The sequence below is a fragment of the Choloepus didactylus genome, chromosome 3 (genome assembly GCF_015220235.1).
Source record: "Choloepus didactylus isolate mChoDid1 chromosome 3, mChoDid1.pri, whole genome shotgun sequence".
NCBI lineage: Eukaryota > Metazoa > Chordata > Mammalia > Pilosa > Megalonychidae > Choloepus > Choloepus didactylus.
The window spans coordinates 184006217-184023600 of NC_051309.1; the positions used below are offsets into that span (position 1 = coordinate 184006217).

The 17384-nt window shown below is 35.5% G+C and overlaps 1 protein-coding gene across 11 annotated transcripts in view; it reads right to left on the reverse strand.

The window, feature by feature from the left end:
• The window catches only part of NEK1 (NIMA related kinase 1), a 351041-nt gene that overhangs the window by 25921 nt on the left and 307736 nt on the right, over positions 1-17384 (reverse strand). For all 11 annotated transcript variants that reach the window (XM_037830993.1, XM_037830995.1, XM_037830988.1 and 8 more), the window contains 2 exons: positions 2887-2975; positions 2014-2261 (listed from right to left, as the gene is read on the reverse strand). In XM_037830993.1, coding sequence (XP_037686921.1) covers positions 2014-2261; positions 2887-2975 — 337 coding nt within the window. The remainder of the gene's footprint in view (positions 1-2013; positions 2262-2886; positions 2976-17384) is intronic.

The window sequence follows — 17384 nt, forward strand, 5'->3', positions numbered from 1 at the left end:
GACAAAAATATCAGTAAAGACATAGAAGACTTGAACAATTGTTAACATGATCAACCAATTTGACTTGACATTTATAGAACACTGCACCCCCAAACACAAGAAAACACATTCTTTGAAAGAGATCTGTTGCAGTAGATCCAGCAAAAGAGACTGAGGACAGAGTGCCGAGAAAAACTAGGAGAGTATAATATAAAGGAAGTCAACAGATAAAATGATTTAAAAAGAAAGGTGTATTATCAACGCTGTTGAAAGAAGATGAAAATCAGGCAAAGGGAGAGAAAAAAGGGTACAGAGAATTTGGTAACATACTGTACTCGATCTTGACAAGAACAATGTTAGTGGAGGAAGATATATTGGAATGTATTGGGAAGTGAATGGAAGTAAGACTGCAAAGACACAATATATTCGAGTTGTTCGGATGTAAAGGGAGCAGAAAAATGGGGTGGTAGCTAGAGAAGAATGTGCGCTTAAGGGAAATTTCCTCTTTACAATGGGATACATTAGAACATGTATGTTGAGGAAATGATCTGCCATAGAGAAAGAAGTTGTTCATACTGGCTAGAGTACAAAATTAAAGGAGAGAATTCCTTAACAGGGTGATAGAGATTGTGATCCAAAGCACAAGAAGGAGGAATTACTTTAATTGAAAAAAAGACATAACAAAAAAATTTTAAAAGTAACTTTTAACAAAATATCTTTATAAGAGATTATTGTTTTAGTAAACACATTATATAAATACTTAAAATTTTTACCTTTTTTTTCATGATTCAGGGACACCATTATAAACACTAATTATTCACACAAGAAAATTGCACACAAAATAAAAGCATACCCAATTGGAAACTTGAAATTAAATTCAAAATCAAAATGACACACTTAAAAATCAATTACGGACAAAAAATTCAGGCAATTCACTCATATACGTGGCTCAAATACATGAAAAAATGTTCAATCTCACTGGTAAACAAAAAATACAAATTAAAAAATAAATACCACTATTCATCTGTTAAGTAGATAATTTTTAAAGAAATGATAATAGTTGGTGCTATTTAGGGTATGGAGAAATAGGTGTTCTCTCACATACTACTGACAGCAGTATAAACCATTTCTTGAGGAAAGTGGTAACTCAGGCAATTACAATATTAACTTTTGGAATTCTACTTACAGAAATTTATTTTATAGAAATAATTGTGGATATGAACAAAGAGCTGTAGGTGGTTACAATAACAAAAACTGAAACCTAGTGGTCCAACAATAGAAACAGATTAGTTAAAATTATGATATAGCATCACAAGGAAAAATGTGATCACTAAGACAATAAGACAAAATGCTTACAATATTACAGTATATATTAATTAGAAAAGCAGATAACACAAATAGTATACATAATATCCTATTTTGGTAAAAAGTTATATATCTATAAAAATTACATATATGAAAAGTAATACAAGATATATGATTTCTTATTTTCTGTATTTCAAATTTTTCTATAGTAATGTTTTAATTTCATAACAGGAAAAAAGTTACATTTTTTTAAAAATAGTAAGGAACAAAAAGAGGTCTGAAAAACTGTTACCACAAAGAGCTTATAAACATCTATTAATTTTTCTTTGTACAAATTATGCAATACAACATTTCTCCCATTTAAGATGCAATGCTTAAGCTTCATCTAATACTAAAAATAGAAGTCAGGTAGGAGAGAGGCAAAGGGAGACAGTGGTGTAGGGTGATCTTTTGCTCAAATAAAAGCAGACCTCATTAAAAAAAAAGACTCCTGAAAAAGGAGCCAATGAAATAGTCTTTGTCCTAGTTGTACTCTCAATGACAACTTCCTTTCAGTATCTCAGAATACAAGATGGAGGTTTTTTGTTTGTTGTGATGTGTGTGTGGCTGTGTGCTTGTGTTCGTATTTTTAAGGGCTTAAAACATCAACACTATCGTGTTTCAAAGAGAAACAATCAATAAGAAATGTCATCAAATAGATTATATTTTTCATTTGAGGAGAATACTTGCCTTTGGATTGTTTGCATCAAACAGGCCAGTTGAAAGTCCAATGAGCAAAGAATTCTTGCTTTTATTTTTTGGTGGTGAATCAGAGTGAGGTCGAAGTAGAAAGGACTCTTCTAATGAACAGTGAACTGGTTGAACTTGAGAGACTACTTTCAAGTCTTCAGACTGAAACACTTTATGGAAAAATGGCTCTGATGGCAAAGATTTATCTACATTACATCTAGAGTGCTGAGAATCATCTACTCCACGTTCTGTGGCATAAATAAGAAATTATGTGATAAGTCAATATGATATTTAAATAAAGCTTTAAGTGATAAAGCACAGTATTTAACATGAATTCTATCAAAAAAGTATCAGACAAAATAAAAAACTGTGATTATATTAGCTTATAATAATCTTTAACAAGATATGTTTTATTATCAGAATGTAGATTTAATTTGTTATATAATTCGATTATTCTTGAAGTTCTAAAATGCAGACACAAATCCAAGGATATATGAAAAAACACAATTAGATACTCACATTAGTTCCAGTTTATTTTTGTTTCTGTAGGTCAGGGAGAAAAATTGCATTTCTTATATTTTTACTAATACTATTAAAAACAAGATAACTTAATCTTTTTAGTATATTGGCAAAGTTTTGGTCTTTTTCACTTTGAACATTCTTTAAAATAACTGACTGAAAAAAATTTTACTGCCAGAGTTGCCATTCAATCCAGGCTCATTAACACACAGCCCAGCACTCTATGCGAATTACATTTCTAAATGATCGAGGTGACTGATAAGGATTGCTCACTATTTACATATTGCCCAAATAAAGCAGGTTGACGCTAACAACCTTCTAGAAAGTAATTAAGAGCTATGCAATAATGCTTACCTATATGAACTGGACTAAGCTGGTCCACATTCACTGGAATTCCACCTTTAGAAACTTCATCTTGATGAATGATGATTCTATCTTCCAACCTGCCACAGAGGGTACACCAGTACAAAAATGCAGTTTATTGGAAATAAAGCACTCTTAAAATATAGAAATGGAACCCAATTTCACTAGCATCTTGTGGATCTCTAAATATGTTTCTCACTTGTGTATACACTTTCTTTCCTAAGCACGTTGTACTTTTTACCCTCTTCAAACCCTCACTGATTATTAATCATTCACAACACTCAGCCCCCCCCCATAACTTATGTTTCTCAAAGTATCGTCGCCAGACAGCAGCAACACATAGAAACTTCTTAAAGTGCAAATTCTCAGGTTCCAGCCTGGACCTATGAATCAGAAACTGTAGGCGGTAAGGCTCAGCAGTTTGTGTTAATGAAGCCCAAAATGATTCTGATGCATGCTAATATTTGAGAACTACTATTTCATAAGAATCAAAATGCCACTTAATAGTGGAAACTATGAAACAATTGTGATATATTAATACCACAGAATACCATGCCACAGTTAAAAATGAAGCAGAGATCTAAATGAATTGATGTGGAACAATAGCCAAGATATACAGTGACGCAAACAAAGAATTTGTAGATCAATTTGTACTAAATGGTGTTAGGTTTCAAAATAATGGTGTGCAGCACAGAAAAAAGAATAGGATGGCATGCAAAAAAATTCTTAATCCATCACAGCTAGGGGATTAAGATTGAGGCCAAAAGATATAGAACCTACACTTTTTAATTTAATAGTTTGAAAAATTACTATATTCATGTATTATATTTTTAAATAAAAATTTTAAGGAATGGAAGAATATATTCTAAAAGGTACCAATAATTTACATTTGAGGGATGGCTTATAGGTGGTGTTTCTTTTTGTAATATTTTCAGTCCATTTCAAATTTTCAGCAATTTTTTACCTTTATCTGTTTTTAAGTTTTTCTATAATGTTAAGTACACAAGTAACACATTACTTCATTCAAAATGTAATGTTCCTTGATCCCTCAAAAAGCAAACCATAGAATTATCATACGACTCAGCAATTCTACTACTAGGTATATGTACCCCAAATAGCTGAAAACGTGTTCAAACAAAAACTTGCACACACATGTTCATAACAGCAATTGTCACAATGCAAACAGAAACAATGCAAGTGTCCATTGACGGACAACCAAAAATGTGATATATTCATATAATGGAATAGTATTCAGCTATAAAAAGGATTGGAATATTGATACATGCTACACAATGGATGAACCCTGAAAATATGCTAAGTGAAGAACCCAGATAAGGTTACCTATTATATGATTCCATTTATATGAAATATCCAGAATAGTCAATCCATAGAAACAAAAAGCAAATTAATGGTTATCAGGGGCTTGGGGGAATGCGAGAATCAGGTGTGACTGCTTAGTGGATATAGAGGTTTCCTTCTGGCGTGACAAAAATGTTCTGAAACTAGACAGTGATGATGTCTGCACAACATTGTGAATGTACTAAATGTCACAGAATTGTATACTTTAAAATGGTTTAAATGGTGAAAAGTAATGTTCCTTTTTGGGCTTCCCTAATCACTCAAATCCCACTTCCCCATACTATTATCAGTTTGGTGTATATTTTGGACCTTTCTTTCAAATTTACATACATATGTATGTACTTTAGTAAATATATAACATTTTAACACAGAATTATCATAGTTCTATTATAATGTATGGAAATGTTTTTTTTTTCATTTTTTTGATTGCATTAATCTTTCATTATATTAGAGATATTTCCATATTAATAGAGTTCTGTTTTATTAAGTGCTGCATACTATTCCATAATACAGTTTATAGACACAATTATATTCTTAGCTACTGCCTTATTATTTATTTAGACTACTTCACATTACTTGCTATGACTCTCTTGCAATGAACATTCATTCTTGCATATGGTTCTTTCTGCCCATGTGTGAGGGATCTCAAGAATGGATATCAAGATGTAAAACAGGTATTTCATAGGATATGCACATTTTAAACTTTAACAAACTGACAAATGGATCTCCAAATTTGTTCTACCAATTTATATGCACACCTGCGGTATAGCAAAATACCTGATTTCCCATTCTCTCACCAACATTTGACATTATCACTTCCCCTCTCCCCTGCTTTCAGGTTACCTTATGCAGAAACTTTCACTAGAAAACATTTTGGTCTTTAGACCCACCTTTGACTCACTCCCAGGAGGAGTAAGTATCTGATAAGCAGTGGCTTTCAGAGGTCCTCAGTTGTCCATTAAGTAAAGTCAGTCTATCAAAGTATGTAAGGATTTTACCTCTTTTTTCCTCATTTTATTGAATCCTTCCAATCTCCAAAGTATTACACTGTCACATTTACTAGCCATTTGGGTTTCTTCTTTGTGAATAGTCTTTTCATATTCTCTCTTCACTTTTCTCTTGGACTTTTGTCTTTTACACATTAATTTGCACAAGTTCTTTATGAATCTTGGATATTAACTCTTATTCAACCTCTTTTTCTAATATTTAGGTATCTAATCCATTTGTATTAATTGCTTTATTCAGTGGTATCAGAAATAGAATTGGATATTCTTTCCAAATTGTTATTAATTTGTTTCAAAAGCATGTATTGAATAGATATTTTCCCACTGATTATAAAAATGTAGGCCCTATAATTTATTAAAACTCCATAGCCACATGCATCAAATTCTGGTTTTTAGTACTTCTACAACAAATAAAAAATGGCTAAAAAATAGAAGACAGAGTCTCTGTCCTCAAGGAGCTTACTAAACATTGGAGAGGTTAATAAACACAAAGGCAATGATTTCAAAAGGTATTACAGGACTTCTAGTAAGAATATGACTGTGTAAACCAGCATCTTGCCTTTGAGTCCTGAAAGATATTCAAAAGCGACAAAGAGTTGTGAGGAAGGAGAAGGGTGGACCCACACATTATTTTGGCAAAATTAGGAAACTAGAAGTGTAATCTCCAAACTCCAAATGATAGATGAGATCAGAGTTGCATGGAAAAAAGAATAGACAAGAAGCTCTGGAGAGAGGGATGAGCAGCAACAGATCTCAAAGAAGTCAGTCAGAACGCATTTCCAGAAAGTAAGAGAACACACTCCACCAACAGATGAATGGCTCTTGTTTGCAATGAATCTAGACGTGATTTGGCTTGAAAAGCAGACAATACATAAAGGATCACACAGATACTAAAAATTATACAGAATGACCATATTTACAGTAGCAGAAAATAATGTTTTGACTTTGGAAACTAACTCTCAGAATTCACACAAAAAGAAAAAAAGTAAAAAGCAAAACCACAATACAATAAAAGCAAAATTAGAATGAACACAAGAAAAAATAGGAAAAAATAGAAAACTCAGGGACAAAAGAAATAGGAAGCAAACAAATAAAAAGGCAACAAAAACTAGAAAAAATCATAAACATTGAAGAGAAGTACAGGAGATCCGGTATTTACATACTTGGAACCCCTATAAAAGAACAAACATTCAATGTTAAATTTCAATAAAAGAACAAACATGCAATGCTAAATTTTGAAAAAGCTCTGTGAAATAAAAGTTTGAATCTACATTGTGATGGTTAGGTTCATGTGTTCACTTGGCCAGGGTGTTTAGTCAAGCAAGAAATGGCCTGTTAACGATGAGGACATTTCGTAGACTTAAATCATCAGTAAATTGATTGCATTTATGGCTGATTAAATCTACAATCAACTAAAGAGAGTTTCTTCAGCAATGAGAAAAGTTATATCCAATCAGTTGAAGGCTTTAAAAGGAGAAGTGATGACTTCAGCAGTTAGAAGAGAGAATTTTCATCTCTGCTTCAGCCAGCCAGCCTCTCCTGTAGAATTCATCAAAAATCTTCACTGGAATTGCCAACTTGCAGCCTGCCCAGTTGCATGAGACACTTTTATAAAATCTTATAATATTTACAGATATCTCCTGTTGCTTCTGTTTCCCTAGAGAACCCTGACTAATACATACACATTGAAAGAAAACACCAAGTGCCATGTGCATTAATCAACAACTGTTAATACTGAGAGATACTCTATCAAAGTTATTAGACTTCAAAGATAAAGATTATTTTGGAAATCCAAGCAAAAAAGATTACACTTCTGGCTTTATAAATCGCATTAGGACAGCATCAGACTGTAACCCATACATATTAATCTCCAGAAGAGTTTAGTCAAGACCTGCAAGAGAGTGGAACAATATTTTTAAGTTTTAAGACAATGGAACACATGAGTCAAAGATTTTTTTTTCTAGCCAAAAGTGTTCAAGTATCAAGGTTATAGGCAGAGTTATAAATATACAAGATCTTGTGTGATTCGCTTCTATAAGAAGGGTTTGGGGTAACAGAATTGAATACAAATGTTTATGTCCTGATAATGAACCAATAACTTAAATAAGAAAAGGAAGGGAAAGGAGAAAAGAAGGATAGGCAAAGTAAATTCAATAATTTCCTTATCTGTAAAAAATTATCAATCAAAGGTGTTCTAGTTTGCTAATGCTGCCAGAATGCAAAGCACCAGAAATGACTGGCTTTTATAAAAGTGGTTTATTTGGTTACACAGTTACAGTCTTAAGGCCATAAAGTGTCCAAGGTAAGGCATCAACAATCAGGTACCTTCACTGGAGGATGGCCAATGGCATCCGGAAAACCTCTGTTAGCTGGGAAGGCACATGGCTGGCATCTGCTCCAAGTTCTGGTTTCAAAATAGCTTTCTCCCAGGACGTTCCTCTCTAGGCCACAGCTCCTCTTCAGAATGTGACTCTCAGTTGCTCTTGGGGCATCTGTCCTCTCCTAGCTTCTCTGGAGCAAGAATCTGCTTTCAACGGCCATCTTCAAACTGTCTCTCATCTGTAGCTTCTGTGCGTTCTTCAAAGTGTCCCTCTTGACTGTAGCAAGCTTGCTCCTTCTGTCTGAGCTTATATAGTGCCCCAGTAACTTAATTCAGACCCACCCTGAACAGGTGGGGCAACACCCCCATGGAAATTATTCAACCAAAGTCATCACCCACAGTTGGGTGGGGCGCATCTCCATGGAAACACTCAAAGAATTACAATCTAATCAACACTGATACATCTGCCCACACAAGATTACATCAAAGATGATGGCGTTTTGGGGGCATAATACATTCAAACCGGCACAAAAGGGTATAACTGAGGTTGACAAAGATAGTAATAGAAATAAAAGCACATTTAATAATAAAAGGTAAATATTAAGAAAGATGAAGTTAATAAAACCAAAACTAAATAGGAAAGAGAAAAACAGAGGAGCAAATGGAAATATGCTAGTTATATCATGTTCAAAAGAGAGAACTAAAGATATTGTCTAGTGAAAAAAGTTATATTTATATAGTTACTAAAAGGAGAAATCCAAAATTTTAAATATCAGAATAATATTTTAAAAAGCAAAACAAACAACAAAGTCAACCCAGTAAAAAACTGAAGATACCATAAAAATGTCAATTAAATTCTAACATTTATACCAATAAAAGTAATGAACTAGTTTATTTAACTACAAAAAGCTTCATAATGAACCACAACCATTATTAGAGACATATCTTAAAATAATTCGAAGTTGAAAACAGAAGGATGGGCTAAAGCATATTGGGCAAATGCAAACAATGACATAAGACAAAATTCAGTCAAAACAGTACTAAACAAGACTAAAAAGCAGTATTATATAATGCTAAAGAGTGTGATTCACCACAAAGGTATTATAGTTACGAATATCTACGCACCAAATAATTTAGGATTAACATTTGTTACACAAAAATTATTGAGATATATGGAAAAATAAATGGAAACACATTGGTAGAAAGAAGCTTTCACTTATCTAAATCAAATAAATAAAAATCAATAATTCTATTAAAGAACTGAAAAACATAACCTGATAGATAGCTGATGTCAAACTCTGTCCACCAAAAATACCACAAGTATCCATGGGATAATATCAAATACTGATCATGGTTAAATTACAAAGAAAACTTCAATAAGAACAAAAAATTAAAAAATGGTAAAGAAATAGTCTCTGATGGCAATGTGATAAAAAAAGAATTTTACAACACAATTAGAAAACAAAACAGCTCTACACCTGGAAAACTTAATATTCTTTTAAACAAGCAATGGGTCAAAAAGGAAATAGAAACTGAAGTTAGAGATCATTATAAATTAATCAAAATCAAAACAACACATGAGCGCCTATGGGATACACAGCTAAACCATGTGCTCAAAGAAAAATGAGAGACTAAAGCACAAACAATAAATAGTAAAACAAATTAATTAAGCATTCAGCTTAGGTAGAAAATTAGCAGCTTAATAAGTTGAAGAAAAGCAGAAGAAACTAAATTAGTGAAGATCTAAGAAAAATTAACGAGTTAGAAAACAGAAAACAGAAAAACTAATAAGAAAATCTAAAATAAATTCTTTGAAAACAATATATAAATGCATTAGCATAAAATAAATTATATTTGGTGCCTTGTCATCTTGCCTAGCCTACCCATAAGTTCCCCTTTTGAACAACCACCATAGTCGGCCCTGCCCTTGACCTCAGTGCACCTAGCAAGGCATGTACCTCCATATGGTCGGGATGGTAGGAGGTGCCCTCAGCTTACCCAAATGGCCCTTGCCACTTCTGCTTTTCACACAACATAGTTTAAAGCTGCTGATCTCCAGCATCTGTGGAAAAACCCCATTCCTCCCTGCTAGATCACAATAAAGGCAACAGCCCAGGACTACTTCTCTCTCCTTCACCCCTGCCTCCACTGTCCCTCACAGGAGCCTAGGTTAGGACAGCCCCAGACCCCTTCTGTTGTCCTCATTCTCCCCTCTCTCCCTCCAGGCCCTTTGATCTAACAAAGCTGTCGTTCCATGCACTGGCAGGTAACTGGCTATCTGTGTCTCATCATGGAAAGAACTTCCACATAACATTCAAAATAATAAACCACTAGGATAGTCTGGTTGAGGAAAAAATAATGGGAGAATATGTTAATACAATAAAAATATTTTTTAAAATGGGAGAAAATATAATTTTAGAAAACATATTAAGGGAAATAACACAAATGTAGGAAGTTAAAAGAAATTATTTTGCTCAACTTTAGGCAAATTTGAAAACTTAGAGGAAACTTGTCTATTTTCTGTGAAAATATTATTTAACATAACTGAATCCAGAAGAATTATGATATCTAAACAAATCCTTTTTCTTTGAAGAAATAGAGAACGTGATCAATGAGCAATGAATCTCCCTTTTATCCCTGCCAAAAATCATTAGGCCTAGCTGGTTTCACAGGAATATTTCACTAAATTTTTTTAACATTGTTTATTTTGAAATATAAAATATATGCAGAAAAGTGGTAACTTTCAAAGAACACTTTAACAAGTAGTTACAGAGCAAACTGCAAAGTTTGGTACGGGTTAGAGTTCCACAATTTCAGTTATTACCTTCTAGCTGTTCTAATACACTAGAGACTAAAAAGAAATACCTATATAATGATTCATTAGCCTAATCATTTTTTAAATCCTACCTTGTCTATTACATCTCCTCCCTCACATTTGAACATTCTCTCAGTCTCCAAGAATATTTGGGCAATGACCATTCTAACTTCTTCATGTCAATGTACCCTTCAGCCACCTCCAACCGTTGGCTAAATTGAATAGTTATACCTCCTTCTCCACATTTTCTCTAGCACTTAAATCTTTCCATTTATTTATATATTTACTTATTTTGAATCAGCAGATTTTGTTGAGATATATTCACATAGCATATATTCTATCCAAAATAAACAGTGTCTCCCAGTATCCTCACTTAGTTGTACAGTCATCCTCACTTTCAATTTTAGACAATTTTCATTGCTCCAAAGAGAAAAATAACAGATAGACACCCCATGCCAAAGTGAAAACCCACGACAACCCATAACTTATCCCGCCATTTATTTACCCCTAGTATTGCTGTGGTACTAGTAAGGTATTCCTGTTAAATATAGTCCGCACCATGTAGCGAGTAGTTTTTCTCACATACCACTCTATTACTAACTCTTTGTACCAGGGTCATATCCCGAAGTAGTTCATGCACAAATTTATTCATATTTGTAGTGCTAATCAGTGAGACACATGACTTCAAGCAAACCCCTTCAATCATATTTATCCTCAAAACGGCACTATTACTTATTATATTCCCACTAACGAACTACCATGACCTCTATTGATTCCCCTTTTTGAGCTAAACGGCATTAAGAAATCGGTACCTATTAAGTAACCACTCCGACTTCTCTAGCTTCCGTCTATCTGTAGGTCCCTATATTCTACATTTTAAGACTCTGAGTTTACCTTTTCTAGAGGGTTCCTATTAGTAGAATCATACACTAGCTATCCTTTTGAGTCTGGCTTATTTCACTTAGCATTATGTCCTCAAGGATCATCCATATTGTCATGTGCTTCAGGACTTCCTTCATTCTTACTGCTGACAACATATGTAACACGTTTTGTTTATCCACTCACCTGCTGATGGACACTGGGATTGCTTCCATCTTTTGGCAATTGTGAATAATGCTGCTATGAACATCAGTATGCAAATGTCTGTTCATGTCAGTGCTTTTAGATCTTCTTGGGTATATACTTAACGGAATTGCAGATTGTAGGGAAACTTGATATTAAGTGTTTTTGAGGAACTGCCAAACTTGTCTTCTACAGCGGCTGCACCATTATATATTCTCACCAGCAGTGTATAAGTGTTCCAATTTCTCCACATCCTCTCCAACATTTGTAGTTTCCTGTTTGCTTAATGGCAGCCATTCTTAGAGGCATGAGACAGTTTATTGTGATTTTTGATTTGTGTTTCCCTTATACCTAATGAAGATGAACATTTTTTCATGTGCTTTTTAGCCACTTGTATTTCCTTTTTGGAAAAAAGTTTATTCATATCTTTTGCCCATTTTGTAATTGGGTTGTTTGGCCTTCTGTTGTTGAGTTGTAGGATTTCTTTATATATACTGGATATTAAACCCTTATCAGATACATGATTCCTGAATATTTTCTCCTATTGAGTTGGCTGCCTCTTTAGCTTTTCGACAAAGTCTTTTGAGGCACAGAAGCATTTGATTTTGAGGACTTCCCTTTTACCTATTTTTTCTTTTGTTGCTTGTCCTCTGTGTGTAAGGCCTAAGAAGCTACCTCCTATCACTAGGTCTTGAAAATGTTTCCCTCTATTTTCTTCTAGGAGTTTCATGGTACTGGGCTCTTATATTTAGGTCTTTGATCCACTTTGAGTTAATTTTGTATAGGGTGTAAGGCAGGGGTCCTCTTTCATTACTTTGGATATGGAAATCCAGTTCTCCCAGCCCCATTTGTTGAACAGACTATTCTGTTCCAGTTCAGTGGATTTGGGGGCTTTGTCAAAAATCAATTGAGAGGTGGGGCAAGATGGCGGACTGGTGAGCTGTATGTTTTAGTTACTCCTCCAGGGAAGTAGGTAGAAAGCCAGGAACTGCGTGGACTGGACACCACAGAGCAATCTGACTTCGGGCATACTTCATACAACACTCATGAAAATGTGAAACTGCTGAGATCAGCAAAATCTGTAAGTTTTTGTGGCCAGGGGACCTGCACCCCTCCCTGCCAGGCTCAGTCCCATGGGAGGAGGGGCTGTCAGCTCCGGGAAGGAGAAGGGAGAACTGCAGTGGCAGCCCTTATTGGAAACTCATTCTACTGATCCAAACTCCAACCATAGATAGACTGAGACCAGACACCAGAGAATCTGAGAGCAGCCAGCCCAACAGAGAGGAGACAGGCATAGAAAAAAACAGCACAAAAACCTCCAAAATAAAAGCGGAGGATTTTTGGAGTTCTGGTAAACATAGAAAGGGGAAGGGCAGAGCTCAGGCCCTGAGGCTCATATGCAAATCCCAAAGAAAACCTGATCTCTCTGCCCTGTGGACCTTTCCTTAATGGCCCTAATTGGTTTGTCTCTTAGCATTTCAATAACCCATTAGATCTCTGAGGAGGGCTCTTTTTTTCTTTTTTTTTAAATCCTTTTTTCTTTTTCTAAAACAATTACCCTAAGAAGCCCAATACAGAAAACTTCAAAGACTTGCAATTTGGGCAGGTCAAGACAAGAGCAGAACTAAGAGAGGTCTGAGACAAAAGGCAATAATCCAGTGGCTGAGAAAATTCACTAAACACCACAGCTTCCCAAGAAAAGGGGGGTGTCCGCTCACAGCCTTTATCCTGGTGGACAGGAAATACTCCTACCCATTGCCAGCCCCATAGCCCACAGCTGCCCCAGACAACCCAGTGTGATGGAAGTGCTTCAAATAACAGGCAAACTCCACAAAACTGGGCGTGGACATTAGCCTTCCCTGCAACCTCAATTGATTGTCCCAGAGTTGGGAAGGTGGAGCAGTGTGAATTAACAAAGCCCCATTCAGCCATCATTTCAGCAGACTGGGAGCCTCCCTACACAGCCCAGCAGCCCAGAACCGCCCTGGGGGGACGGCACTCACCTGTGACATAGCACAGTCATCCCTCAACAGGGGACCAGGGGGTGCACGGCCTGAAAGAGGGACCCACTCGCAAATCTCAGGAGCCATAAGCCAATACCAAGGATTTGTGGGTCAGTGGCAGAGACAAACTGTGGCAGGACTGAACTGAAGGATTAGACTATTGCAGCAGCTTTAAAACTCCAGGATCACCAGGGAGATTTGATTGTTAGAGCTACCCCCCTCCCTGACTGCCCAGAAACGCCCCATATACAGGGCAGGCAACACCAACTACACACGCAAGCTTGGTACACCAATTGGAACCCACAAGACTCACTCCCCCACTCACCAAAAAGGCAAAGCAGAGGAGAACTGGCTTGTGAATAACAGGTGGCTCGTGGACGCCACCTGCTGGTTAGTTAGAGAAAGTGTACTCCACGAAGCTGTAGATCTGATAAATTGGAGATGAGGACTTCCATTGGTCTACAAATCCTAAAAGAACCCTATCAAGTTCAGCAAGTGCCAAGAGGCCAAAAACAACAGAAAACTATAAAGCATATGAAAAAACCAGACGATATGGATAACCCAAGCCCAAGCACCCAAATCAAAAGATCAGAAGAGACACAGCACCTAGAGCAGCTACTCAAAGAACTAAAGATGAACAATGAGACCATAGTACGGGATACAACCAATATCAAGAAGACCCTAGAAGAGCATAAAGAAGTCACTGCAAGACTAAATAAAAAAACAGATGATCTTATGGAAATTAAAGAAACTGTTGACCAAATTAAAAAGATTCTGGACACTCATAATAGAAGACTAGAGGAAAATGAACAATGAATCAGTGACCTGGAAGATGACACAATGGAAAATGAAAGCATAAAAGAAAGAATGGGGAAAAAAACTGAAAAAATTGAAACGGACCTCAGGGATATGATAGATAATATAAAACGTCCAAATATAAGACTCATTGGTGTTCCAGAAGGGGAAGAAAAGGGTAAAGGTCTAGGAAGAGTAGTCAAAGCAATTGTTGGGGAAAACTTCCCAAATCTTCTAAACAACATAAATACACAAATCATAAATGCTCAGCGAACTCCAAATAGAATAAATCCAAATAAAGTCACTCCGAGACATATTCTGATCACACTGTCAAACACGGAAGAAAAGGAGCAAGTTCTGAAAGCAGCAAGAGAAAAGCAATTCACCACATACAAAGGAAACAGCGTAAGACTAAGTAGTGACTACTCAGCAGCCACCATGGAGGTGAAAAGGCAGTGGCACGATATATTTAAAATTATGAGTGAGAAAAATTTCCAACCAAGAATACTTTATCCAGCAAAGCTCTCCTTCAAATTTGAGGGAGAGCTTAAATTTTTCACAGACAAACAAATGCTGAGTGAATTTGCTAACAAGAGACCTGCCCTACTGGAGATAACTAAAGGGAGCCCTACAGACAGAAAAAAAAAGAAAGGACAGAGAGACTTGGAGAAAGGTTCAGTACTAAAGAGATTCGGTATGGGTACAATAAAGGATATTAACAGAGAGAGGGGAAAATATATATGACAAACATAAACCAAAGGATAAGATGGCTGATTCAAGAAATGCCTTCACAGTTATAATATTGAATGTAAATGGATTAAACTCCCCAATTAAAAGATATAGATTCGCAGAATGGATCAAAAAAAATGAACCATCCATATGTTGCATACAAGAGACTCATCTTAGACACAGGGACACAAAGAAATTGAAAGTGAAAGGATGGAAAAAAATATTTCATGCAACCTACAGCCAAAAGAAAGCAGGTGTAGCAATATTAATCTCAGATAATATAGAGTTTAAATGCAGGGATGTTTGAGAGACAAAGAAGGCCACTACATACTAATAGAAGGGGCAATTCAACAAGAAGAAATAACAATCATAAATGTCTATGCACCCAATCAAGGTGCCACAAAATACATGAGAGAAACACGGACAAAACTAAAGGAAGCAATTGATGTTTCCACAATAATTGTGGGAGACTTCAACACATCACTCTCTCCTATAGATAGATCAACCAGACAGAAGACCAATAAGGAAATTGAAAACCTAAACAATCTGATAAATGAATAAGATTTAACAGACATATACAGGACATTACATCCCAAATCACCAGGATACACATACTTTTCTAGTGCTCACGGAACTTTCTCCAGAATAGATCATATGCTGGGACATAAAACAAGCCTCAATAAATTTAAAAAGATTGAAATTATTCAAAGCACATTCTCTGACCACAATGGAATACAATTAGAAGTCAATAACCATCAGAGACTTAGAAAATTCACAAATACCTGCAGGTTAAACAACACACACCTAAACAATGAGTGGGTTAAAGAAGAAATAGCAAGAGAAATTGCTAAATATATAGAGACGAATGAAAATGAGAACACAACATACCAAAACCTATGGGATGCAGCAAAAGCAATACTGAGGGGGAAATTTATAGCACTAAATGCGTATATTAAAAAAGGAAGAAAGAGCCAAAATCAAAGAACTAATGGATCAACTGAAGAAGCTAGAAAATGAACAGCAAACCAATCCTAAACCAAGTACAAGAAAAGAAATAACAAGGATTAAAGCAGAAATAAATGACATAGAGAACAAAAAAACAATAGAGAGGATAAATATCACCAAAAGTTGGTTCTTTGAGAAGATCAACAAGATTGACAAGCCCCTAGCTAGACTGACAAAATCAAAAAGAGAGAAGATCCATATAAACAAAATAATGACTGAAAAAGGTGACAGAACTGCAGATCCTGAAGAAATTAAAAAGATTATAAGAGGATACTATGAACAACTGTATGGCAACAAACTGGAGAATGTAGAGGAAATGGACAATTTCCTGGAAACATATGAACAACCTACACTGACCAGAGAAGAAATAGAAGACCTCAACCAACCCATCACAAGCAGAGAGATCCAATCAGTCATCAAAAATCTTCCCACAAATAAATGCCCAGGGCCAGATGACTTCACAGGGGAATTCTACCAAAGTTTCCAGAAAGAACTGACACCAATCTTACTCAAACTCTTTCAAAACATTGAAGAAAATGGAACACTACCTAACTCATTTTATGAAGCTAACATCAATCTAATACCAAAACCAGGCAAAGATGCTACGAAAAAGGAAAACTACCAGCCAATCTCCCTAATGAATATAGATGCAAAAATCCTCAACAAAATACTTGCAAATCGAATCCAAAGACACATTAAAAAAATTGTAAACCATGACCAAGTGGGGTTCATTCCAGGCATGCAAGGATGGTTCAACATAAGAAAATCAATCAATGTATTACAACACATTAAAAATTCGAAAGGGAAAAATCAAATGATCATCTCAATAGATGCTGAAAAAGCATTTGACAAAATCCAACATCCCTTTTTGATAAAAACACTTCAAAAGGTAGGAATTGAAGGAAATTTCCTCAATATGATAAAGAGCATATATGAAAAACCCACAGCCAGTATAGTACTCAATGGTGAGACTGAAAGCCTTCCCTCTAAGATCAGGAACAAGACAAGGATGCCCACTGTCACCACTTTTACTCAACATTGTGCTGGAAGTGGTAGCCAGGGCAATCTGGCAAGACAAAGAAATAAAAGGCATCCAAATTGGAAAAGAAGAAGTAAAACTGTCATTGTTTGCAGATGATATGATCTTATGCCTGGAAAACCCTAACAAATCGACGATACAGCTACTAGAGCTAATAAACAAATTTAGCAAAGTAGCGGGATACAAGATTAATGCACATAAGTCAGTAATGTTTCTATATGCTAGGAATGAACAAACTGAAGAGACACTCAAGAAAAAGATACCATTTTCAATAGCAACTAAAAAATCAAGTACCTAGGAATAAACTTAACCAAAGATGTGAAAGACCTATACAAAGAAAACTACATAACTCTACTAA